Here is a 27,249-nt window from a genome sequence, read left to right as displayed (position 1 = left end):
GCGGGGCCCCAGTCACAAGTTGAGATCTAGGGTAATCCTGATTGACCGAAATGCGAAATCCCCCACACCTTGAGTTCAAGAACGTTAATATTCCTACCGTGGTTAAAAGCTTTTGGATGGTTTCCCTATCTTTCCTGCCAATTTTATATGCAGCCCATTATTTTACCCTTACAATACCTTTTTTTGTTTTTGTTTTTAATTAAACTTGCATCCGCAGCATTGCCCGTTTATTGCATTGATGGAACACTCTCAAGTCGTTTGTTCATGCTCCAGCTGGCTCCCTTCCTTCGGAGAATAAACTGTCCTCACCCACCAGGATGCAATCCCTTGCACATCTCCTACCTGCACCAGACTGCGCCTTGTCAGGTGTCCTCCGGGTGTGCTACCTCCAGGTCTCCTGGAACCTCTTCTCGCCCCAGAGGAGTAACGAGGGGCTGTGCCATCTTGCACCACATCTGTCCCTCTTTCCTGATGCCTGCTGTCAGTGGACGTGTCATGCATCACTCGCTGTTCGAGCCGGGGCTGCGGGCAGGGGGGGTCCAGCCGAACCGCGTGCACCCTGCAAGACTCTCTGGGAGAATCCTCCTCCTCCTCATCACCCTGGATCAGGGCAGCCAGGGACAGATCTCTCTGGCCAGGATTTTTGGGGTCAGTTTCATGGGCTTCCTGCTAGAAGCTATTACGTCATCGCCTTGCAATCCCAGTAATGCTTTGCAGAGGCGAATGGAGGGGGGTGTGTGTGTGTGTGTGTGAAAAAAAAAGTCGTAGGCGGGGGGAGGGAGCGAAGGAAGCACCACTGTGCTGCAAAGCGGAGGGGTGTTGCTCAGCTGCTTTCTGTGCGGCTGGGCAGAAACAAGCCGCCGAGGAGGCGGGTCCCCCCCCCGGCCACCCCCCTGGCTTGGGACCGACAGCCGGAGCTGCATTAGGCGCAGCCGGGCGGTGCAGCGAAGGGGTTAAGGCTCGGAGCCGCTCGGTGCAGGCTGAGCATTGGAGGGAAGGCGCTGAGCGAGAGCCTAGGACCGCTGCCGGCTGCATCCTTCTTTGCCTCGCCCGCTCCGCCGGGGGATCTTTACAAAGGCAGCGCCGGTCCCCGCCCCGGGCTGAGCCCAGATTCCCCTGCCCTGCTCTGTTCTGCTTGCTCTGCTCTGCAAGGGGGGCGGCAGGAGGAGGAGGAGGAGAAGGGGGCAGCAAGAGAAGGAGAAGGGGGCAGCAGCGCTTTCGTTCTCCGGGAACTCCAGCCCCCCTGCCCGGGCATCCGCTCCGCCCGCAGATGGCCACGAAAATCGACAAGGAGGCGTGCAGGGAAGCCTACAACCTGGTCAGGGACGACGGCACGGAGGTGAACTGGTGAGTGAGTGGCAGCGCCGGGCGCGTGGCTGGCGGGCTGCGGGCAGGCTCCCCCTCTCCCCCCTCGCTGGGCATCAGCGCCGCTCTGGCCCCGGGTGCAGAAGGACGTGGACCCGCACCGTAAGGGAGTGGAGAGGTGTGTTTTTTTGTCGTGCGCGCGCTGGTGGATGTAAAACCCGGCCGGGCGGCATCCCTTGTTCACACGGAGCGGGTCCAGCCCCCAACTCGCCTGGTCTCTGTAGTCTGAAAGTGCTGGGGTTGCCCTGGTCCCCTCTGGCCTGTGATTCAATGTCTGACCAGCCCTAGATAGAGTCTTCCCCGTTCAGTGTTCTGTTATTTACCTCCCTTTCCCCTTCCCAAAGGGTGACTTTTAAATACGATGGCTCCACGATAGTGCCCGGAGACCAAGGAACAGACTATGAAGCCTTTACAAGGGAATGCACAGGTAAGGCCACTTTCATTGCTTGTGTGGAGGACAGATAATAGGATGCGGCTTTCTGCCGAACAAAAGGGAGAAAAGAATGAGAGTGAACTTGTGTGTGAAGAGGTGTCCTCGGTTGTTTCGGTTGCCTGCTGCCTCATCCTGCCCAGAATGAGAGGATTTTCACACTATTACAGGGTATAACTAGTCCAATAACAGAGCAGCCAAACTCTTTAATCTAATAATTCCTTTGTTTCCCTCACAAATTTAAATCTGTGCAGGGTTTTTTTTCCCCCCTCCTTTTTCTTTTGCACAATAGATGAGATACATTTTTCATTCCCTTCTAGTTTCTCTCTAAACTGGGGGAAACTCTTATTAACTCAGATCTTCTTGTTTCTCTCTAAATGTGAAAGGGTGAACTCTCTTTCGGGAGAGAAAAATGCCCATTTAAATTGGTATGGCTAAAAAAATACTTTGTGCAGCCTAGTATTTAAAAGAAACCACCTTTGCTTAATAATCTTGTTCACTTCTGAAATAGAAACCTTTTACAATACATTCTTTCACACTAATCTGTGCAGGAAGGAAGAACAACACTAATTTAAAACCACAACATTTAAGACTGCGAAGAGTGAGAGATTATACAGGAGAGTTGTTTGAACAAATACAATGTTGGAAAGGAATGAATGATGTGTCACTGCATAACCCTAAACCTTAAACTGCAACTGCGGTGTGTTAACTGTGTCAGGGAAGCAGAATGCTAAAAGGCTGATGGAAGGTATCTAGTAAGGGGATGGTGGAAAACCAGGAAATAGTTAACTACTACTGACATTGACTTGAATTGTTTGCAAAAACTTGTCTTGGTTACTTTCAAACTCTCCCTCCGGAGATATGGTATGTGTACTCCACTCCCCCCGCCCTGCTCCCCCCGCTCCTGTTGGCTGTATGTCATTTAATTCTTATGGTGATGTGCCAGACATGAAGTATTTATTGCTAATTGTTCAAGTACCAGCATGGATTCATTTCAGAATGTTGGTCTGTAATTCTGGCAAAGCCTTCCTAGTTCATCTCTCCCAGATATTACTTTTAATTGTCTGTAATATTAATGGTCTGTCTCATGGAAGATGAACAAGCTTTGTTCTCAAGGAGTAGTGTAACAGTCCCTTACCTGCTGAAATGCTAACCACCGTGAAAGGTTTTGTCTGTCCAGGATTGGCCCAGCCATGGACGCAGCTTGGGTCTGCTCCTTGAATTCAATAGAAAAACTTCCATGAACTTAAACGGGGGAGGACTGGGCCTCTAATCAGTATGTAGATGTCGCCAGGGAAAGATATTAAATTCCTGGGGGCTGGAAATATGTGTAGTCGTTGAGTCAAGATGCCTTAATTACCCTACTCAAACCATTGCTTGAGGATGCTGTCAGGATTGCATGGATACCCCTTAAAAAGAGCTGTGGTTCCCAGTTGATCTCATTTACTTTGCAGGGAAACTTAAATTCATGCAGCTCCTGTCAGAAGAGTTGGCTTCCTGTACCCTGTTAGATACAACTCTTTTTCTATCAGTCTTTGACCTTCTAAGAAAGTGGGTGGGAGGAGTTAAGCAGGCAAAAAAGAGAAGCCCTAAGAAACAGGAAAAGGCATATGTCCTAAGAGAGGTGCCAGAGAAATCCATTTGAAGTGAGGCTACATGTCCTGATTGGGAAAACAAACAGTGCTGAGCACCTGCAGTTCCCCTTGATATCAGTTGTGTTTCTGTGTGCTTAGCTCTTCTGAAATTCAGGCACCCGTTGTCTAAGAGAGAGTCAGCCACAGGGCTCTGGGTTGAGCAAGGATGATTAATAGCTGAGATTTCTGACTGTCTTCAATATTTCTCTCCCCTTCCGGTGACTCAGACAATCAAACCGCTTCCCAGGCTGCCTTCTGAGGCTGGAACCCTTCCACACTTATTTTCACTGCCATGTATTTTTAAAGCATAATTCTCTTGTTTTGCCTGACTTGACTCTAACTGTTCTGTCTGGGGAGACACTGCCTGTGCCTCTTCCTGAAGTGTGCTTCTTACCTGTCTTAACAAGCGTGCTGGGCAGGTAGTTAGAGAGATGAGGCTCTGTCAGAGACAGCTGACCCCACGAACTTGTCCTGGGCAGCCTATATAACACTAGCCACTGGAGTTATGACCTCTTGCGATCATAAACTAATTTCAGTTTCTTGCCAGCAGTTTTGTGTGTCAAACCCTTATTACAGGCAGGGCACTAAGAAGGACATAGACCAAAGGGGAATTCATCCGACCTCTTTTCCAAGGGAATTTCTCAGGGCAGAGCTGACTCCGTTAGCCCTGCCATTTCCCCAGCAAAAGAGAGATTCCAGTTCTATGCGGCTCAGGCTGTAAGAGGGAGGTTTCACAGAAGGGGCATGGCCAGGGTAGATGTGTGCCCTAGCATTGGCCCTTGGCTTTGAATAGATTAACCCTTAACAATAAAATATCTCGGAAGCACATGTGTTTGAAGCTTTAATAAACCATAGGCAAATTAAGAGGTACCGGGGGAGCTACTTCCTCCACCCACGAGCTAACGGATGCTACATGAGTTGGAGAAGGAAGAGATGCTTGTTTTAGCGACTCCATCTGCGTAACCAGACTAGTAGTTACGGGACTACTAGTCATCAGTCAGGAAACAGGATTAGTGCCAGCTGTGAAGACAGGGCTTTCCTTCCCATCTGGGGGAAAGGTGACCACTATTACTACTGCTACTTTTACCGACAGCTGGTTGGAAAATTTCCATTGGAAAAAAAATTCAATGGAAAAATGGCTTCAAAGGAAACTTCTTTCCTTGTTTTAGATTCCTGTTGTTTGAACAATACAGACTTAAAAGCTCCCCCCTCCCCCCCCCCAACACCTGCAGCTGCCTTGTGGAGAGCCTCCTATGATTCAGTGGTTGAAGGGAAAGGTGGGAGCTGGAATAGAAAACCTCAGCTGACTAGGCTGAGGTACCTCAGTGCAAATTTGCTCCGCTCTGCTTACCAAGCCATCTGTTATAATTTGCTCTCAACAGGAAAGCATCTGCGGCTCCCACTTTCTCTAATGGCCATTCTTATTAAAAGCACCTTTGGTGTGGTGTGTGCATATCGATTTCCTCCTGGGCATTCGATTCTGGGGAAGGCGGAGTCAGTGGGTGCTAATTCACTTGGCTCAAAGATACAGGAAGTTCTTTTGTTCATGTTCTTAAAAGTGCTTTTTGCATCCTGCATTGTGCTAGGAGTTCTGAGTAGTGTGGCCTGCCCTGTAGTAAAGGGATTGTTTCATTAACATCTCCATTCCGAATCATAATGAGATGGACCACTGGTGACCCCAGAATGTCGCTGCGGCTATTACGGCAATAGCCTCTATGGGGAAAATCAGGGAAGTAGTTAGTGTATTTCTTTTGCCTTGTAATGAGACTTAGCAGCTGGCAAAGATACCATGAGACCAGCCAGCTCTCCATATATACTCTGGACTACTATTTCATAAATATATAAAGGATTGTTCGGTGTTCAGGTGTGATGTTAATGGGGACTGTATAAGTACCAGGGATCACAATGTGAGCACTGCTGCACCCAATGTATGTTGTGAGGTTTGCTCCTCTGTATATTATGTGTGTCCGTGTCCATGTCCATTCTATGCCAGAGGGTGCCTTAGATGGCCCCGCACATCAGGACCTGGTCCTGAGCCTCGGACAAACCACAGAGGGTTATCTGCAGAAAAGCATAGCATAGAACTGTGCAGTAAATCCATCATTTCACCCCTTCCCCATTATTCTGGGACACTAAAACTACATGGGTGACATTTTTTAAATGGGAAGAGGAAAACTGGGTGGGAAACTGATAGACTCATATTGGGGGGAAAAAATTACTGTGCATGTGTCCATTTCCTTTGAGCATAGACCATGGGCTGCTTAAATGGGCTTGCTGATATCTCACGGACTTCCTCTCCATTAAACAGGGATTTAATTCAAGGCTTTGGACCGCTTCATGTGGATCAGAGATCCTTCTACAGCTTGTGCCTATGCAGGTGGCATGGATCCAGCCGTGGCATTACTTTGGCATTTAAGACTTCATGCCGTCAATACATTTTTAGACAAAAAAGCTGAGTTGTTGGATTCAGAGCCACAAATATAGATAAGGGTTTGAAGGTTGATGGGTTTTTTTGTTTGTTTTTTTTAATAAAAGGGTGGGAAGAATCTGTGTTTATTTCAAACCCTTATAATTAGGGCTGTTGAATACATGGCTGAGTAGTAGAGTGGAGCGACGTTAACTAGGATCCTGAACTAAAATAATAACTGGGTATTTCTGACAGCTAAGGTTTTCTAAATGTCAGTGACATCTGACTGTGGCCTAGCCTATGCTTACTTGGAAATTCAGCGGCAGTCGATGGGAGTTACGCAAGCTACGCAGAGTAGCCTGTATAACTCCCGTCAATTCATAACTTCCCTTTAGCGCACCATCTCCACTGCACTGTGCTGACGGGAAATGCGTTCCCGCTGACGCAGTGCTACGCCTTTTGAGGAGGTGGTTTAATTGAATTGACTTCCAGATCGATTGAGCGGGTCTTCACTCCCGCTCAATCTATCCGGATAGATCGATCTGATGGCAGCAAATATGCTGCCATCGGTGTGTACATAGCCTGAAACCAGTAGCTGAACTTAGTTTATTTTGCACTCCCTAATATTAAAGAACAGTGCATGGCACAGTTCATGTTTGCAATTTCTTTTATCGATGCACTGCAGTTTATTAGGGTGGAGCTTAGAAATTCCTCCACCCCATTGAGAACCAAATGCTATTTCTTTTGTCCGGGTTGTAAACTAGGCTGCTGTTAGGAAAGTCCCCTTGTCATTACAAGTATTTATCTGTACTGGAAGAGTTATTAATGTGTCTGTAAAGAGCAGACCAAAGGTACTGTGCAGTCAGCACTAGGAAGAATGAAAATTCTTGGTACGGAATAAATACTGCATAAAGCATTTCTGTTGGCATCAGTGTTTGGGGAGGGAGGGAACCAGAAATGGAACCAGCCTCTAAGATAGTGGGTTGTGCAAGCTGTCTCGAGTTTGCAACACTTCTCATATAAAGGTCGATTACAATGAGTAAGTATAAAATTTAGAAGTTAAGAACTTAAGGCCAAATTTATAAAGGCATTGTGGTGCCTAAAGATGTAGGTAGCTGCCTGTGGGTGTCTGGGAAGACTTAGCAATGCACCAAAGCAACTGAGGTACCTAACTCACTTAGGTGGTTTTTATAAATTCTATCAGGTGCGATTTCCATCTTTAGGCACCAAAATGTCTTTGTAACTTTGGCCTTTACTGGGTTTTATTTATTCTTTCTCATGCTCACCTGAGTCCTTCCTTTGCCTGCTTTCTCCTTTAACATGTGTTTGAAGGACAAACCTGTGAAAATTGATGAGCCGTCCTTTATGGTAATTATTTTTGAGGAATTTCACATTGACTTCTGCAAAGCCTGGCTGCAAAGCCTCTTTCTCCTACTCCCTGCCTGCACCACTGTGTAAAGCATAGATCCTTGGAGGATCAGTTGAAGTGGCATCTGTTTGACAACCATTTCCCTATGGCCATCTGGAACTTTGTCTACTTCCACCTTCCCTGTCTCAGACACAGGAACCGGTCTACACGGGGGGTTAAGTTTGGTATAACTACATTGCTCTGGGATGAGGACTTTTCAGACCCCTGAGTGACGTGTGTCATGTAAGGAAGTGTGTCATGTGGACCTGGCCTAAGAAACAAAGCGGTTAGCTATGATACAGGTGGACTCTGGTTCATGTTCTTGACAACCCATCTGTCAACAAGTCATGAGGACTTTGGTCTTCATCTCTCTGGACAACCTCCGGGCTGTACAGATGCTTGAGAGCATTTTGTTGTTGACTTCAGTGAGACAGGTACTTAGCCCTTTCTTCACGGATGGGTGAAAACAAGGGAGCTTGGTGGTGGCAGATGGCTCATCATCTGCTTAAGCCTACTGTATATGTGTGTGTTGGTGGGTGGACAGTAGAATGGATTGTTGGCCTGGGTTCCATTTGTCTTGCAGTTAGAATCATGATGCTAAACATGAGTGTTTCTCTTTAAAGAAGGTTATAGGACCTGAGCCAAAGCCCACTGAGGTCAATGGAAAGACTCGTTGACTTAACGGGCTTTTTGATGAGGTCCTCAGGGACTAAGTGCTGCATACGTACTGATGCCAGGTTTTTTCTGTGAAGTTTTGCATGGGGTGGGGCCCTCAGCAGTGTGACGATTGGAGATGGCTGTCCTAGGAGCATCCCATGCCAGATGACTTAGAGCAGGGGTGGCCAATACAAATGCCACCCCCGACTTAGAACACTGGTTTCTGCAGATTGAGGTTTAAGGGGGAAAGAATTGCAGCCAGAGCCAGGTGTTTAAAAGACGGAGCAGATGTTGGGGCTTTTTCCTCCCGCCAAACTGGGCTCACGTCTCTTCCTTCCCACAGTCCTGCTTTTCTTAGACAGCCCCAGTTCTGCTTTCTGTGTCCTTATAAAAAAAACTTTAAATGGCAACGTGACAGGCTTGCTTCCTGTTGGTTCACCTTAGCTTAACATTCTGGTTTGCATCAGGGAGGGTCAAGCAGGGAGAGAGCTTGCATTACGTGAGCAGGAAACAAAACGGTCTGCCTCTAAACTACTAGAGGATCCATGATCTTTGCCACCTAGCTCATTTCTTACAGCTTATCCATGATATCGGTGAACACTGACCAGGCTAGAAAGAGTGATGTTTTGTGCATCTGGCATAAAATGGGCATCCAAGGCCATGGGAAGGTGGTTTCTGAGTTTGCTGTTTAATATGAGTGTTAATTAATAGTGTTCATATGCAACCCAATGTTCTTTGGGACTAGAACCAGTAGCTAGCTGTAAAAGTACTCTACATTGGCACTATGCAAACTCCATTTGGTTTCATAGCAAGACAGACGTTCTGTTACTTAGCGTTTTACATACACAATTCTTCCCCTGAAGGTTTCTAAAACACTTGCAGATGCATTTTGCCATGCATGAAAAGAGCTGCATCCCAGAAAAGTAGGATGTAACTGGAATTAACTTCCTACATAATGCCTTGTTTGGGAACTTCATTTTATTTTCTCCCAGTGTAGTTGGGTTGCTGTGGTAGGAAAAGTGGTGAGCTTTTTCTGGTGTGTGTATTTGTTTGTTTTTGTTGTATTTTTTTTTTTTTTTTACTCTCAGCAAATTAATCCCAGGCCAAAATATATACACAGAGTAGGTATCACAGGGGGAAGCTACAGTTTTTGCTTCCTGTTTGGAGTAGAGGGGGGAAAGCTGTGGTGTCCCAAAATGTTGGCAAGTGCTTGTCAGTGGTAGGCTTTGTGGAAAACACACTGAGGTAGAACTTCAGTGGTTGTCAATAACTGTAGCTCAGGATCTGGTCCTGTAATATTCGCAGCTGGAAGAGCAGAACTTTAGTGGTACAGTTCTCATTAATACCGTAGGTGGTCATGTCAGTTAAAGGTGCATCCTAGGAGGTTTTCAAAGGTTGTTTTAAGTAGCCATAAAAGTGGAGTAGATTTCCTAAGAGCATTTAGAAGAAAAATTCTTCCAAGCAAAGAGAGAGCAGATTTAGTTCCTTTTAAACTCTCACCTCGTCCTCTTCACTTTGTGCAACTACAGTAGCATACTCACATTGTGATGTCCTGGTGAAATGTAATAGGATGGCATGGCTGCTACAAAAAGTGTAGTCAAAAGAACATGCTAATCTGTTCATCCAAGATTCAATTGGACACGTAATGAGGAATTTTGACTTTCTCCACACACACCTCTTTCTTTGAGGATTAAATAAACAGGTGTTTTCCAAGTAAAATATAAAGCCAGATGAAAAGTAAGAACCAGGAAACTTTTGAGGAAATCTGCCCCTTTCCCTCTATAACTAGCTCTGTTGGGCCAAGGTATTCATAACACAGAGTATGTAAGGGCAAAGCCTTCTGTCAGGCTTCTCCTTGTAGTACCTAGGTACAGTAAGGCTGGGTGAATAACGCTAGGCACGGTGGCCTTATCTCAGAATATGCTTGGTTTTTGTCAGTTTGTTGACTAATCACTGTAAGGCTTTTTGCAGTTGATATACCTTTCCTAACTCTAGTCCGTGTGAAATGTTACAGCTGTGTAGTCTGGTGGGGAAACTTTGATTCAATTGTACTATAATACTTGCATGGATTAGAATAGGTCTTACCATCAAGGAAAGCGCTTGGGAAAACACTCCCTACTGATAAATACGGAAGGACTTTGGAGAAGGAGATTAAGGTATTGTGAAGGTGTTTGTTGTATTATTACTTCATTATTTACATAGCACCTCCCCCACCCTTGGCATGTACAAGTGCAAGGCAGACCTAGTTGCCCTAATTTGGCTCTCTCAGCTATCGCCATTGTCTGTGCTAGGTCCAGGTCTCTTAGTAATGTTCTTTTGTTTTCTTCAGGCTACGCTGATATTGAAGGGTTAGTGGCTAGGAAGGGGGCTGCATGGAAGCAAGGCAGGATTTCCTCTTTCAGAGGAAATCGGCCATCTCTATTATAATTTGTTTAAAAACCACTGCAGACATCGATGTCCATCTTCTAAAGCCAATTGAAACTGTTTTTGGAGAGGGGGCGGAGGGAATTGAAATGTCTTGAGTTTTTCAGTTGGGGTGGAGGAGAGGACTGGAGTTGACTAAGGCATTGTCTACTTCGACATAAAAGTGTCAGACCAACGGTCCGGTCTAGCCCAATATAGTGTCTTCTGACTGTGGTTGGTGCCAGCTGCTTCAGAGAGAATGAACAGACCAGTGCAATTTCAAATGATCCATCTCCGGTCATCCACTCCCAGCTTTTGGCAATTGGAGGTGTAGGGACACCCGGAGCATAGGGTTGCATCCCTGACCATCTTGGCTAATGGCCATTGATGGACCTATCCTCCATCAACTTATCTAATTCTTTTTTAAACCCAGTTACACTTTTGGCTTTCACAACGTCTCCTGGCAATGAGTTCCATAGGTTGACTGTGCATTGTGTGAAGAAGTACTTCCTTTTGTTTGCTCTAATGTGGAGAAATCCAGATTTGGCAGGAGAGCACTGATTAACTCTGAAAGAGGAAATCCGTGAATATACAAGAACCTAAACTTGGATTCTGTTTAAATGACAGTTTGTCACTGTGGCCTAATTGTGAAACTCAATCAGTTCTGTTCAGGGATTCTGACTACAAAGTCTGAACTCTGCCAGAAAGATCTATTTCTCTTGTTGGTGAACGATTAGCAATTATACCTTCCTTTTTCTTCTGTGTCTAATCTCTTGCACTTGTTAAATACATTGGAGGTGTCTACACAGCAGTTAAACACCCACGCCTGGCTTGGGTCAGCTGGCTTGCGCTGCAAGACTGTAAAATTGCAGTGTGGACTTTCAGGTTCAGATTGGAGCCTGGCTCTTGGACCCTGTGAGGTACACAGCCTGAGACGGCATCAGCTGACGCGCACCAGCTGCAGGTTTTCAATTAGTGTGTAGACGTACCCATGAAGACTTAACTCTTCCTCAAAATGGACCACGCCTTCTAGGCTGCTATAGGAACAGGTACTTACAGTGCTTAGCAAAACGTGGCTCACAGTGTCTGAGCCTGACATGTAGGAGAGTTGACCTTCCCAGTCAAGCTAGGTCTGACGAAGCAGGTTTTTGGTTTTCTGGGTTTTTTTTATAGTCTCCAAGCCTATATTTACAGTCACATTGGGGGATTTGTGCTCACTCTTCACCATAATATTTATTGTCCATTCCTCCCCATCTCCCATACTCCCTATTAGGCTTAATCAGTTATTGACATGAAGATGATACGATGCCTGGAATTGGAATTTCTTACGGCTGGTTCGTCACAACAGCCAGTAATAAAGCCTCTTCAAAGGAGAGGGAAGCTTTGATTGCACATCATTCTGATAGACATGGCTCTTTGAGTTTGGATCATCTTTCAGATGAGCCAATCAAACACTTTGGAATGAAAAATATTTTGTTAGGATAATGGCCTGTTTTGAAATCGGAAATTTTTGCAACATGGGGTTTTTGTCTCTTCGTTTTTCTATTTTTTTGACAAAACTGGAAAACAAAATTTTTTTTGGGGGTTCCTTCTCTTCCCCGTACCTCTCCCCATTTTGGCAAAGGGTTGGTGAAAAGTACAAAACATGGGGGTGAAAAAGGAAAACCAAAGAAAGGAAACCTTTTGGGAAAAAATGTGAAAGTTTTGGCCAAAATATTGAATAACCAAAAAATAGTTGAAAATGTTAAAATCAGAAAAGGAACAAAGCAGTTTCCATTTTCCAACCAGCTCTAGCTTTAAGTGACATTGATTGGCTTTCAAAGGCCACCATTTGGGACTTATTTTCTGTGGAGCAGGGATTGAGGGTGGGGGGAGAGTGGTACAGAGCCTTTGTTTCTATAAGGTTCTTGCGGATGTGGTCTACAGGAACATTTTATTATGGATCTAGATGAGGGTGGTGTGAACAAACATTCAACTTCCCAATTGGCATCCTAGATGTCTCACCTGCTGGTAATTGGGACAGCATAAGAATAAAACATGCTGCATTGATTACAATAAACTGAAGTTGGACCACGTTTAACATGTTCCTTTTCCAAAAAGCAAGTGCTCTGATTCACGGTTCTCTTCTGTGTCATCTTGTTGCACTAAAAGGACATCAGGTGACCTATAAACCAATGAAACAGCTGTAATGAGGTGTTTTCTGTGCTTGCTCGACTGTCCATCTGCTCTGCTTCCCTGGAAAATCAGGGCTGATGTAGGTTTCAATATCTTGTGTGCTCACAAGAAAAGACTTGAGGGAGGTGGTATTATGTATGTTCCTGTGATTGCAAATGCACCCAACAGCCTGGGTCGGTGAATCACCCTGCAGAGAAGGAACGCGGCATCTGTCAGACCTCCAGCGATGAGAGACTTGTACACAGATGGTCATTAGATAAATAACCTTAGTCTGGCCTAACAGAGCAAAAGCCAGGCCCTGAAACAAGGACGATAGTGGCCTCATGCTCCCCTTCTCTTCTGTAGGTGGATGGGAGTGAAAGAGGACACAACCTGGAAGTGGGTGCAGAAGTGCCTCTGCTGCAGTGACTGTGTGCATTGAGTGAGCCACAGGTGGTGGTGGAGGGAACTAGCCAGAGTGAGGAGGAGCATCCATGCCCTGTAACATGCGCCCTTCCTGACTTGGCAGACTTCCACCAGGAACTCCTGAGGGAAGCTAAGGCAGCTGCTGCTACAGGAAGGAGAGCAGGCAGCTCTGCAAATTCCAGGATCTACCTGCTTGACCTCCGCTTTCTCCATGGATCAGGTGGTTTTGAAGGTTGTGCCCGTTTTTCTAGGCAGAGAAACAATGTGCATACCAATTCTTTCCATCAGGGATTAGGGGAAGGTGCTAGAAGCTCTCTAGAGAGACGCAGAGTAGCTTTCTCTTGTGATTTTTTTTTTAACCCCCCCCCATAAGTCTTGTGATACTTGGTGTGTCTTCTCCAAGCCCTAGCATCTGGAATTGTGAGAATTTGCGGCTGAAATTAATAAAGAAAATTTAAGTTTCTAGCCTTTCTGGTCTCAGAGAAAAGCTGGAGGACGTGACATCTAAAGACTTTAAAGCAAGAAGCAAATGGACTCAGCTGACAAGTCTCACGGGTTTTAACACAGTCATGACTTTTGCAAAGCCTGACTGATCATTTTTGAAAATCTATGTGGTGGAAAACATTTGTTTTCCTTATGCCAAAAAAAGTGCCTTGCTCTGTATCGTGGGGGAGAAGTGTCTCTTTCTGCAGTTCTTTGCCATGGCCAAGTGATGATGGAAAGGGGGAAATGAAGGAATTTCGATGAGACAGACCTTTTGAAGTTCTTCCCCGCCTGTCGGTTTTTCAGCAGTATGGAGCAATATGTCTTCAGGTCATGTAAATCAGACACTTAACTGGAACATCCCCAACTCTCTGACTTTGGCTTATTCTCAGCAGGGCAGCACCTTCCTTATGTGGATCTGCAGAAGTTTAAGAGCTGGTAGGGAATGGTAATAAAGAGTTTGAGATGGCCTTTCACTGGTGGTCGAAAGGCATCCAGCACACCATTTTCAACATGAGGTACTGTGACACAGCACAAGGGTAATCGCTAGCCCAGACACTAAATGCAGCCACCAATTAACACTGGCATATTAGCGGAAGTAGGGGAAATATATAAAAAGGGCTGCCTGGGAATCGCTGGGTGCAAGCTGGAGCATATCCCACAGGTCTGTGTGTGGAGACTGGTGATTGTATTGCTGTCTTTGTCGTGTTATGGGCTGTGTGTTTTGTTGTTGTTGTTCTGTTTGGACTCTCTGTAAGCACTCATAAAAGTATCCGTGGAAAGATGGGACCACAACTGACTGAAGGCTGCCTGACTGTCTTATGTTGTGGGCTGGGAAATCAGCCCATTGATGCGTCCAGCCCTCGGCAACTAGTGGTCTTAGTTTTTGTTCAGTCAGCTGGTTTCTTGGTCTGTAGGGTTCTTTTGGTCACTGTACAGTAATAGGGCCACCTGTTTACAGTAACTTGTGGTCTTGGCTAGTTTCTCGTTGCTTATCCAGTCAGACTTGGGTGTGCATCTGGTCAGAGGTGGATTCCTACCTTCCCACAGCAGCTTGTGGGATAGGGGCTCATTCCTGCATGCTGTAGAGTAAATGCATCGTCTGGGTAAGCTGTGTGGAGTTGAAAGATATGGCCAATTGTGAGTGTTTCCATTGCTTCCAAGCTTAACAACACGTGCCAGGTAGGTAACTCCTAGCCAGTGAGAGTGCAATAGCAAAAGGCAGTTCTAACATGGAAATGACATATCCGCTAGACATGTGTATGTGTGTTTGTGTGTACACATCATCTTCTCTATTATACAACTTATTGTATGTAGCTTATATATTTTTATTAATCCAGATTGTTGGAATCAAATGCTTGACATTCAAGAAATGTTCTGGCTGTGCTCAGAATTGACTAGCATGAATTCTTAATAGTGAGTTAATGTTTTGTCTCTCTTCCAATGACTTCTCTTTTTTCTTTTTGTTTTCAAAGATGATATCAGGTTGTTTGGATTTGTCCGATTTACCACTGGGGATGCCATGAGCAAGCGAGTCAAGTTTGCCCTAATCACTTGGATCGGGGAGAGTGTAAGCGGCCTGCAGAGAGCCAAAACTGGGACTGACAAAACTCTGGTCAAAGAAGTAGTACAGGTAACGCCACCTTTTTCACCTGGCTCAAAAAATATCACTGCTTCTAGCCTTTGAGAACACGGGGTGGTGGGGAGGGAAATTTGGTCATCCTTAGAAAACTGTTCTCTTTTTAAAGCTTTAACTTTCACCCTCTCCTTACTGTCACCAAGACTCCGTCTGCCTTTTGAATGCTCAGTTTAAAAATGAGCTGTAAGTCCAAAGGTGCTATCATCAAAGAGCATGGCTGTTAGCAGAGTAATAAAAGTATGCATTCCAGCCCTTGCCTGTGTAAGTATATCTCCTACCCCCTCTTCTTTCTCTCCCTGATATAAAAACTGCTTAATATTGAAGCATGCATAGCAGCACACTTCGTTAAATTGGTTCAGGAAAGACACCTCCATGCTTAACTCTTCTCTTGACCATTCTTGTTTTGGTGATTTTTATTTTATTTTAGAAAATCAGGAAGGCTTCAGATTCTCACTGTGGAGAGACAATAGACTAAAAGGCTGCGGTTGCAATTGGTATTAATTAACGAACTATTTTTAATAGTTAACTAGCTTTGAATAATCTCCTGTTTGGCATTGGGTGTAACAGGAAAATGGAGATGTATGTACTAAGCACACATCTCAGAAGTTTTCCCCAGTGGAATTTGTCCCTCCAAGCACAAAGTGTAATTTAACCATTTAGAGGCGTGCTAGGGCATTCTGACACAGCCTTGTGTTCCCACAAAATTCAAATTGAATGAACGTTAGTGGACATAAATCAATGAGCAGGGGAACTTCGGCAGTTAGAAAACTGCATTGTGGAAAGCTGTGAATAAAATATCAGATCCTCTCATCTAAAATAGATAGAAGTAGAGAGGACACTGGACTGGGAGTCAGGAGACCTGGGTTTTTATGCCTGGCTCTTCTACTGGCCTGCTGAGTAACTTTGCGCAAGTCATGACCTTTCACTGTGCCTCAGTTTTCCCATCTGTAAAATGGGACTATGATGCTGACCTCCTTAGTAAATGGCTTTGAGCTACATTGCTGACAAGCACACTGTGTAAGAGCTAGGTATTATTAAAGAGTCATAGAGAGAAGGCAAGAAGGGACCACCAGAAATGTTCCTACCACTGTTTTGCTGCTGTTGGCTAGGATACCCTTGTGTATAACTATGACTAACAGATCTTACAGTTCAGCATATGCTTCCTCTGAAGAAATGTTTGTGGTGGGACCCATCTGATAAACAAGTTCCTTAAATGTACTGCCTCTTTTAGGTGCCCGAGAATACCTTTTCTACAACCTCCCTAGACAATTTGTTCCAGTGCTTAATTACCCTGGCAACTAGGAAGTTTTTCCTCATGTTCAACCGAAACCTCCCTTGCTGCAATTTAAACCCATTGCTGCTGCTTCTGTCCTCAGAGGTTAACGAGAACAACTTTTCACCCTTGTAACAATCTTGTCCCATAACATTTGTCTACATTAAGAAATCTCTTTGGAGGATGAAAATGAAGGTCCCTTCAATGTACTGTGCAATGTTTGTTGTCTGAATGATTTTAACCTACAAATAATGTTAAAAAATGTGTCAGGTCTGCTGAAATTCAAACGCCTTCCTAGGAAATACCCTCTTCTGACACACCTCTCAACATGGGGACTACCCTGAAGAGGATCCATGCTGAAACAGAACCTTTGCCATTATAAATGATAGTGATGAAAGCAAAGCTCTGTTAATATGAAGTAGCTGAGTCTGTATAACTGTAGTCGAAGGAGAAATTATATAGGGCTGGCGTCTGACCCATACAACAGTCTGTGACTTCCTGTTGCATGTCATTTGAGACTTGATTGGTTGCCTTTTTAATAGCCTATTTGGTTTAGTAGGCCATTGGAGTGTTGTTAACTCTTGGCTTTGGTGTAAAGCCTTGATCTTCTAGCTAATCAATAGATACCAGTAAAAGCTCTGAACCTGAAATATGAACACTACGGAACTTGTGCTATAAACCATCCTTATTAGGCAAACCCTTCTCTTCGTGTGTGTGTGTGTGTGTGTGTGTGTGTGTGTGCGCGCATGAGAGAGAGAGAGAGATCATTAAATACCAAAGAATGTGGGGTATATGTGGATGTTACATTCATCAATCCAGTAGAACCCATATTTGGGGTGTGTGTGTTTTTCGATTGAATTGATGCATAATACCAAACAGATATATGTATGTGGGCTTAACGTTGAGATAAACCCCACAAAATCCACAATGAGCTGGAGAAGCAGCCAGCGGCAGGACCAAAAAAGGCAAGGCAGAGGCATGGTAGCCCCCAGGTGGATAATCAAGTGCTCAAGTTATGATGGAAATGAGGGCCACTAACAATATGTCTACACTGCATTGTAAACCTGGACTCAGACTCAGGTTTAGGTCCAATCACCTCTCTTCTGTCCACACACACAAATCTATCTGACTCAGGTCAACAAACATTCAGGAACTGGGTCCGAGGACCCACCTAGCTGGTGGGTCTGAGCCCACGTCCCACTGAGACTTGGCTCCGAGCCCCGTCATTCTGCAGTGTGGACACAATGCCAGCTGTAGACCCAAGGCAGAAGATCTGCATAGTGCAGCCTGGACACATTGGCATAGTTCTGAGACCCGGGTCCAGCAACTGTAAACCCAGGTTTACAATGGAGTGTGGATGCTCAAGCACTGGCTTGTAAACACCAAGTCCACAAGCCCGGATCCCACAGACCTGGGTTTACAAGTCAGTGTTCGCAGACCTTAGGTACTGAGACCAGAGAATCCTCTGCACCCGCTTCTCAGTGCTAAGCGACAGCCTGTTCTATGAAATAACACAAGTTTATAGTTCTTTTGCATAATACCTTTTTTATGTTTCTAGATAAATGTGGCTGATTTCTATTGTGTGGTTCAGCTACCTGTAGAGGTGGACGTGTTTCCCCCACTTACCACCCCCTTTCCGTATCGGTGGTAGAGCCAGAGAAAGGAGAGTGAGAAGGGCATTACCGTTGCCAGTTTGTTTTTGGTTTGTTTAAAGAAGACAACAAAATGAATTGGACAAAGTCCCATCGTTCCTAGAGCTCGGTGTGGCATGCTGGAAGTGACTATGTTGCAAACAAGGGGCCACGTTCTGCTGCTAGTTACAGTGGTGCAAATCCAGTGTCAAGCCCATTGACATAAGCAGTAGTGGGATGCGAGCAGAATATTAAAATCTATTTTCGTTTTACTAGGAAGCACAGGTTTTTACCCAGTTTTGGTTCCCACGGGGGCGGGGGAGGGTAAACTAAAAACTAAACTAAAAAGAGAGAAAAACATTCTTAAAAAAACGGGTGAGTTTCTCCTACTATTTTGTGCTTCTCTTGCTGCCTGGCCCCTGTGTAAACTCAGTTGTATATTCTGTATGCTACCCCCACTTCCCATGTGCAACTTGGAGTGCCTTTGGAATTAGCAGTATGGAACAAGGAGGTTTTTTTTTCTTTTTATAGCGGATAACAGCTTTGCGTTTTAAATCATCGGAACAAGTCCCTGGGTTTCAAACAACAGTCGGTGGACCCTATAGTAAAACGGGAAGGGCACACGCTGTGCTATACTATTTGCAAAAGCCCAACTGTCCCTCTTTAAGACCCGAGCTCTAGCCAGAAGGAGGCCTGCTTTGGTATTCTCCGATACACTGTAGCTGCTACCAGCACTGTGCTGAGAACTGTTTAAAGCTGAAAAAATGCTAATAGACGCTGTGCTTTGGCCGAGACCCTGAAAGCAAGTGCACCCCAGCTCTGCCGCTGCCAAACTAATGAAATCCGCTGCATTGCATCTAATAATCCCCATTACACACAGAGATTATTAACGGTTTCCTAGAAGCACCTGCTTTGAGGAAGCCACTTGGGGTAGGATCTGTTCGAGAGGAGATTAGGGGCTTGTGAACAAAAGAATAAAATCTCACAAAGGAAGGAGAGAGGAACAAGACTGCCCTTTCTTTGCGCTTTGTGTTCTTTTGGGTTCCTCGCCTGGAAGGGGCCGCAGGTGCTTTGTGTTCCAGGAGCAGATATTTTAAGAGTTGTAAAATTGCTGGGCCAGATCCTCCGCTGCTGTAAATCAGTGTAGTTGCATTGTCTTCAGTGGAGCTATGCTGCTTTACACCAACTCAGGATCTGGCCCGCTCACTTAGCTGGGGCTTTACTAGTTCAATATTTGCCTTCCGTGAATCTTGACTGTTCATGGTTTCCTCCAGCATTCCTGCCCAGAAAGTCAGGTGCTCTATTCTCTGTGTAAAGCAAATTTGGGTGGAAATCAGCTCGATTTCCCCGCCTCCCCCGCCCCCCTCCACCCCAAAAATATTCATGGACTTCCTTTGGAGGAGAAAGTTGCCAGGCTTTGAAGACAAACTTCTTGAGTCCCTGTGTTGCATTTAACAATCAGTGTGTTCATTTTGGGGGGAGAAGCCTGGCTGCTGGTATGCACTAAGCCTACTCTGCATGTACCAGCTGTGCAAAGCATCCGTGAAAGCTGATGGAATGGCCACTAGTGAGTCACTTCCTCCCAGGGTCTCTTCCATCTGTGCCATAATGCCTGCTGGAAGCTCGCTCCAGCATAGGATAATCAACCTCTGGCATAGAGCCACAGTTGCTCCATCTCTGTTGCTTGTGGGTGGCATAGAAGATGTTGCTGGTTAAGAGGCTCCACTGATCCCTCAGCTGCTATGTTGCCTGCCTGGGGCTGTTGACAGCTGACAACCGAGGGTAACCTTCGGGCAACTTTCACTTACGTCGTGTGGCCAGCCTGGCACACAGCTGGCCCAGGACTGGGGCACTACAAAGCACAGGGCCTTAAAGACGCCTTTTCTCACACACTTCCTTGTGCTGTGTCTTCCTGGGCTGCAGCAGCAGAGGATCGGGGCCTAAATGTTCACTGTCCTCCTGGTATGATTGATTCATCTTCTCTTCGTTGCTTCTACTTTTGGGGAACTGAAAGAGCTAAAATACCAAGGGGGGAGAGCGGGGGGAGAGTTGAGGCAAATTGCAAATGAAGTTGCCTTTAGATCATACCATGTCTGCTGCTATGGTGGAGGTGAGGGGGTGGTGATGAAAATGCAGTGGTGTGGTAAGCGAGGAAAGGATTTGTCCACAAAGCTGAATGTAATTTACCATGATTCCCAGGACCAAGTACTCTGAGAGAGGAACTGCAGGCTTAGCAGTTTCAACACATTCTAGATTACCCGGCTGGGACCTTATTTCAACTCCACTGAAAAGGCTAAGGCAAATCATCCTTTTTTTAATGGTGGGGAGGCAGCTTGTCGCCATGCAGACTTGTCGGGTGCAGAATGCTTCCTTTTTAGGTAAAAATGAAGAACCTACAGTCTGAAGTGTGTGTGTGTGGTGCAACACTTCCTAGGCTAGCACAGAAAATTGTTTAATGAGACAGTCTGATAACCAAGCCCTCAGTGTGCTTCCTCTGGCGAATCTGACTCAATCTGTCCCAAAGGACACGGCGTGGACAGTCTGTTACCTCCAGCAGTAGTTTTACTTCTGCAGCCTCAATCCAGAACAAACAACGGTCAGTAATCCAGTTTGTGACACACTGTTCTAACTTTTCCTATCTCCGTGATCGACCTTTTGGAAGAAGTTCGAGATCTGCGCACATACCGTGGTCCACGTTTCCCAGAGGATAGGGCTGGCTCCTCCCGACAGTCAGAATTGGTGGATACTGAGGTTTGCAAAAGTTGCATTTGAAATGGCTTCAGCTCTAGTCTAGGGCCAATGCCCTTGGCGGCTGTGGCACTGGTTACCACCATGCAATAACTTACCTATGTTATTCGAGTGCCTAGAAGTCCCATTCAAGACCGCGGCTCCTATCGTGTTGGGCACCGCACACAGACAGGGTGAGAGATGGTATTTAGCCCAAGCCGCCGGCAAACTAAATTGGCACGAGAGACAAAGGGTGAAAGGGAGGAAGGAGTCTTTCCCTTTTGTACAAAGGGGGACTTACCCAGGGAGGGCCAGGCCCCTGGGCGCCACCCTGTGGGGGGGCACCGGACTGGCCCTGCACGATGCACAGGAGGCGGGAGATGGAGGAGGCTCTGAGGGGCGCAGAGCCTCCTGCACCCCCTGCACGTCGTAAAGGGCCGGCCTGGTGCTGCCCCCTGACTGGGGAGTGTGAGGCTGCCCAGTCCTAGCCGGTGCCGGGCTGCAGCGGGAGAGGCGGACACTGGGCGGCAGGTAAGTGTGTGTGTGGGGGGGGGAGCGGAGCCAAGCCTGCATTTTCATCCCCCCTCCCACCTCATGCCCCCCCCCCCCCTCAGGTACAGACCCCCCCTCCAGCTGGGGGCGGCGCCGGAATCTCTTGCCCTGTGCGGGGGGGTGTGGGGGGGAGGGGGAGTATGAGGCCTGAGGGGGGGCACAAAAGTAGGCTTGGCCCCTGGGCACAAAGGCGCTGAGGGTGCGCATAGCTGTGTGTGATACAGGCTGACTCTCCTTCTGCCCTCCGCGCTGTGGTGCCCTTTATGCCAGGGTCTATAAGGGGCCCTGTGCAAGGCAGCCTGTGGCTCTCCTAGGCAATACCCGCACCAAGCAAATTCTGCCCCGGTTGGGTAAGGAGCTTTTATGGCCCCTGTATTAGAGCAGTCCGGGGCCATGGGGGAAGGTCACCCAGGATGTCTGGTAGAATGGGAAGTTGAACCCAAACCGTTGACCCACACTTTCTCTCTAGCACCTGCGTGCTAGGCCCCTCACCGCTTTCAAGATGTTCACCAGCCACTAGACTTGCACCTGGAAACGAATAGGAAACCCGCACAGAGAACTGTGCCCACCCCTGCCAGTATCTGCAGACAGAAAGGAACAAAGTGAAGACTTAAGTATGGCCAGATTGCACTTCTAGGGTAAACAAGCCGACACAAGAGATGCCTCAGCTATTTAATAGGATAGTTACGAAGCACAGAATAAACGGAGGGTGTAAATCTCCCTTGCCAAGTTATGTCATACACTGATAACTCATGGGAACTCATTCTAACCCTGCGTGTTGTGTCTTGTGGCTCTGTTCAAAACACTATCCGAGTAGGACAAAACATTTCCCTTGTATCTTTTCGGCAACTGTTTAATGGAGCAGAGATTATATATTCAAAGGTGTGTAACTGCTGCAGATGGAGTCTCCCTTATTTTTCTGCTTCGCTGTGTGTAATTTTTGAGAGCAGGTCCAAAAGGAAATAAATGTTTTCTGTTTTATCATGTCCTTTCCCCTTCCTGTTTTTGTTGAAATTTTGGGCAGAAAAACTGTCAGCTGAAGTTGAGAACGTTTTGACCAGCTCCAATGACCGTCGGGGTTGCATTATATTTTGGGTTTTACTCCAATCTGACTAATCTTCCTTTTTCTCTGTCACTTGTCCTACCTTTCTCCCATCCCCTAAAACGTGAATATTGAGGAAGGGGTGGCAATGTCAGACACCTTCCTTCCCTGTGCTCATACTTCAACTCTGACTTGGAGGGACCAGTACTCCAGTCTGTTAAATTCTTTCCAGTAGCTGGCAACTGGCAAAGAGATGAAAACAACTTTTGGTGTTCTACATCCTTAGTGCTAATTCTTTCCCAACTGTGGGGTGGCTTATAGGGGATGCCTCACCAGCTGCATAACAACACTTACTGTATAATGCACATTGTTTGGTGTAGGCCTCCTGATGATGATGATGATTGATGCATGAGCAGGAAGGAACCCAGCGTGAATTTCAGAATCTAGGCTGAACTTGCAGAACAAGCAGTGAAGGCGGTCTCATCAGAGGACTGGACTAGATGATCTATGGAGGTCCCCTCCAGTCCTACATGTTTATGATTCTATGATTCATTTGCATATTTTGCATTGGAGACGCATAGTAAGGGGGGAAAAAGGCATCATAGGACCGCTGCAACACTCAGGAAAGTCTATATAAAGATTTACATTACTTTACTGTCACCCGGGCAAGCTTTTGTGCTGGAGAGGGGGAAGGCTTACTAAACAAGTTAGCATGTGGGAAACAGAGAGAAATTGCTAAACTCACAAGTGGGTGTGGTAATACAGTGCAGTGAACAGCAGCTTGGTAGGACTCAATTAGCGTGGAATTAACAAGAGTTAAGCCCCTTTACAGAGCTCCATGCAGAATAATTGGAAGTACAATAGCTCTTTGGGTTTGTTAGCTGGGTAAGTGCTCAGGGAATTTGAATGCCTTAAAATAGTCCTTTCCCCCTTCTGTATTCCAGACGGCCGAGCATGGATTAAGTGCTTCTGCGTTTCTCCCTTTTTGACGCAAAACACCTTATTTTTAACGGTCACAATCTGTCAGTTACAGCCAAGACTCTCTGTAAATGTAATGACAGCCTGTCCTGCTACCAGAAAGTAACCGATTATGGGTGCAGGGAAGAACTGGTTTGATCTGGGGGCCTTAAGTGCTGCCAAACCATTGTCATTTTCCAGAATTCCTTCTGACCACGATTTAAACTAAAGCAGAGCGGGCCAGGCTTCACTTAGCTGCTATAAGCTTTTTTTTTTTAAGTATTGAGGATTCCCTGCGATGTGAAATAGGCTCAATCACGGCCTGCGTGCATGGGAGTAGGGGAGGGGAGCTGTCGCTTCTCTTCCTTCCTTTTTCATTGCATGAAAGAAGTGGCAAATCTTTTCCAAACTGAGTCTTCTCTTTTCTTTCCCCACCCCGCAACCAAGAGTACAAATTGAGAGGCTTGAGAAACTGCCAAATGAAAGCTCTCCATGTGGTGTAGAATTTGTTGCCAATATAAAACCCACTTCTTCCCTGCACATATAGAGACAGTCTCGGCTGGTCTGTTACAGAACAGTTTAACCCAAACAAGATGACTGCTTCCCCATGAAAACCTTCCCTCCTTCTGCTAGGCTTCCTCGGTTGGGTTTTGGGGCGTTCGTTAACTAGGAATCCTGGCTCTGCTGACTTCTTGATGTGGTCCAGCTGGGAGATCAGTTTTTTCGGTCAGCCGTGCTGCTACAATTAAACATTCCTGACCACGCAGACAAGGGATCATAATCTTTTTGTTTAATTGTCCGATAGATGTTAGTGTCTGAAATGGGGAAAGGCAAAATGAAGTGCTTTCAGCTGTGGTAAGTGGTGAGGTTTACGGAGTGAAGGGAAAATATGAAGCAAGAGGCAATTTCTGTGTGTGTGTGTGTGTGTGTGTGTGTGTGTGTGTGTGAGAGAGAGAAAAGGACATTTCACTAGTGATCTGAAAATGTGGAGTCAGCACCAGCAGAGACAACTAATCCTGGACTTGCTTCAGTGTAATAGTAAGCTAGTGACTTGCTTCAGTGTAGTAGTAATAGTTTCCCAAAGGTGCTGTGGAACCATAGTCTAGTCTAAAAAACATCTCCTCTTTTGCATAAAACCCACCTCAAATGATTGCTTTAGGGTGTCACAACTGACTTTCCTGTAAGCTGCATTTAACTCTGCAAGTCTTCTGAATCTCTGTGCTGTGGCACCTAGGTATTTAACAGCCAGAATCCCGAAGACTAGTTTATTTGGAGTTAATCTCCAAGAAGGAGACTACAGAACATTTTGGAACCTAGCGATTGTCAGATTGGGTCAGATCGGCAGTTACTGATGCTTTGAAGGAAGGTTCAAGAAATCACATGGAAGGTCCCCATTGCTGTAGTATCGGAGCACCTCACAGTTTAATAGATTTCTCCTCACAACACCGGTGTGAGGTAGGGCAGTTTTGTTATCCCCATTGTACATATGGGGGAACTGAGGCACAAAGGCTAAGTGATTTGCCCAAGGTCACACAGGATGCCTGTGGCAGAGCAGGGAATTGACTCTGGTACCCAAGTCCAGGGCTAGTGACCTAACCACTGGGACGTCCTTCCTTAGCTCAGCATTCGGCTAGAGCGAGTGGTAATAGTTCCTGCTCTCCATAAATAATCTGCAGGATGTTTTTGAAACAGCTTTTCTCTTGCATTGGCAAAAGCCAGTCTGTGACAAGAGCAGAGAGATGGCAGCAGTGGTTTAAAGTAGCCTCGGTGACACTGGCAGTGTAAAATTCCCATGTCTGGCTGTAAAGCAATTAATAAGTGGGGGAGCGAGGAGGGTTAACCTTTAGTCAGTGGATGTGATTTTTTTTTTTAATTCATAGCCAAGCGATATGGAAATTAGCCTCCTACACAGATCATGAAATGACTGCATTTTCAGGATGGCCTCTTGCTAATGGTCTCAGAAATACCAATTAAAATCTTCACTTTCAAATGCACTTTCACATTAATTCGTACTGACAACTGCTTCTTATGCCTTCAACTTTCCGGGCTGAGAAAAATAGACACAATAGTCAGTTCCTTTGCCACGAAGGTCCTGGGGGAAGTGTGATGAGGGTGGGTGATGCTGGTAGAGAATGGCAACAAAAATATCTGCAAGAGGTGCATTCTGCCAGGGAGCCCATTCATGTTCTGTCTTCAGTCATCTTGGCTTTCCTTGGCTGCATCATTGGACAATCTCGTTAACTTATAGATATGGTTGTGCAGTGTCCAGGATGCTATTAATGGCTTCGATGAAAAATCTTACCAGTACTGCATTTGGGGTAAGAATTGGTCCTTTTTCAAAGTCCCATATCCCTGAAAAGGCTTTTTCATCTCTACTACAGTAGCACTTAAAAGCACCGACCGGGATTGGGACTTTATTGTGCATAGGTATAGTACGGGATAGTGCCTGCCCCAAAGAGCTTACAAGCTAAATAGATACAGTGTGGGAGAAAGAGTGGCAGCCTGCATCTAGGTGAGCTTGAGGTGTCCTTGGCCGAAGGAGGTTCCAGTGCAAACAGCCTCACAAGGTTTACACAGCTGAACAGATCCTGGTCTCCGGATAAGTAACGTTCTTTCTGTTTTCCCTTTTCTCTGTCTCTTTTAGAACTTTGCCAAAGAATTTGTGATCAGTGACCACAAAGAGCTGGAGGAAGAGTACATCAAGAATGAGTTGAAGAAAGCAGGGGGTGCTAACTATGATGCCCAGAACGAGTAAATGCACTAACCATCTGGTACCATCTACCTGGATCAGGAAGGGAGGGGCAAAGCACAACCACCCAACGAAATTGTGATGAGGCGAACAAGAGAAGACATGGCTTATTTGCGTGCACCTAAGAAGTCCCGTCCTTTCACCCAAATGGACTTTTGTTTTCCATTCCATTTAATGAAACTTCCCTCTCCCATAGGAGCTGTTCTTGCACAAGTAACTCAGTCCGCAAGCAGACGCTGATGCTTTCTATAGTATGTTGGTTTCCTTTTTTGTTTGGCCCTGCACTTGTCATAGTCAACCTTGCTGTTTACTTAGAGGCCTGCCATTGTGGTCCCCACCCCTTTTTTCTTCCCATATGTGTTCGCATTTTAATGGCATTCAAAATGGTCTGTTTACCACCAGGAGAAAAATCTCTAAGAATTGTGCGCATCTGGCATTTTAAAAAATTCCTGATGATATTCTTGGGAATACATCCTTTTTGTTCTTCGAGGTTCAGATCTACTTGAGTTGACTCCAGTTACACTTTGATTAAATTACCTGAGCTTAAATGTCCCGTAGCGATAATGACGCTTAGCAGTTTAAAAAACAAAACGAACAAACAAAAAATACCCCTCGTTTTCAACTCTTAAGAAATGGAAAGAATTAAATTTGCCTTAAAAATTGCTTGACGGTTACTGTACGGTGGGTGCACCTCCACTTTCCCTCTTAAAAATTTGATCCAACGTTTTTTGAATGTTTTGAAGTTATCCTGGCAACAGTAAAACTGTAAAAAAAAAAAAAAAGGAAAAAAAATGTCTGGACATTTGTTCACAATTTTTTATACAGTGGTCTCTGGGGTTATAGCCTAAATTTCCCAGTGGAAAAAGCTATTGCCGGTGGAGGCCGAGGAGGAGAAATTCAAATGCATAGATTTTCTTTAGAATGACTGCAAAAATAACAGCTGCTGAATCCAAGCAGCCTCTTTTATCCCCCCCACGCCCTGTGCAAAGGTCAGTTAAAAACATCTTGAGTCATTGGGGTCCTAAAGGCAGCTCAGTGATGGTCTCTAGCTTATAACCCAAGAGATGGAGCAGAGCAGACCTGTCCGTTTGGAATAGAATGGTGAGCAGCAGTAGGTCAGTGCTTAACATTCAGAGATTAATAAAATAACATCGGCATAGTTTTAGTTACCAAACAAAGATCTTTTCTGTATGGCTTCCTCCCCCCACATCTATGGTGATTGTCTCCAGATTTAAGTTTAGGGAAAACTGTGTATTGGGGTTTGGGAATTGGCGCTAATAAAAACCAGTAAAGAAATGTTTTTTCAAAATAA

The 27,249-nt window shown here is 45.7% G+C and overlaps 1 protein-coding gene across 1 annotated transcript; it reads left to right on the top strand.

Annotated features, from left to right (window-relative positions):
• Positions 1 to 927: 927 nt before the first annotated feature.
• On the top strand, positions 928 to 27,249 carry COTL1 (coactosin like F-actin binding protein 1). Its single transcript, XM_067540185.1, has 4 exons — positions 928 to 1,347; positions 1,710 to 1,792; positions 14,843 to 15,000; positions 25,833 to 27,249. Exons 1-4 carry the CDS (start codon positions 1,271 to 1,273, stop codon positions 25,941 to 25,943), a joined length of 429 nt encoding a protein of 142 aa, XP_067396286.1. The 5' UTR covers positions 928 to 1,270; the 3' UTR covers positions 25,944 to 27,249.

Source organism: Emydura macquarii, unplaced genomic scaffold (genome assembly GCF_026122565.2).
Source record: "Emydura macquarii macquarii isolate MOO-44397 ecotype Brisbane River unplaced genomic scaffold, CSIRO-AGI_Emac_v2 contig_561, whole genome shotgun sequence".
Taxonomy (NCBI): domain Eukaryota; kingdom Metazoa; phylum Chordata; order Testudines; family Chelidae; genus Emydura; species Emydura macquarii.
The sequence above is the reverse complement of the archived record's forward strand: the minus strand, read 5'-3'. Positions and strand labels throughout refer to the sequence as shown.

Excerpts from the sequence above, each read along its gene's own strand:
- COTL1 (XM_067540185.1), top strand. The coding sequence starts at position 1,271 with ATGGCCACGAAAATCGACAAGGAGGCGTGCAGGGAAGCCTACAACCTG. Across the intron at positions 1,348-1,709 it reads GACGGCACGGAGGTGAACTG|GGTGACTTTTAAATACGATG; the intron begins GTGAGTGAGTGG and ends CCCTTCCCAAAG. Across the intron at positions 15,001-25,832 it reads TGGTCAAAGAAGTAGTACAG|AACTTTGCCAAAGAATTTGT; the intron begins GTAACGCCACCT and ends TGTCTCTTTTAG.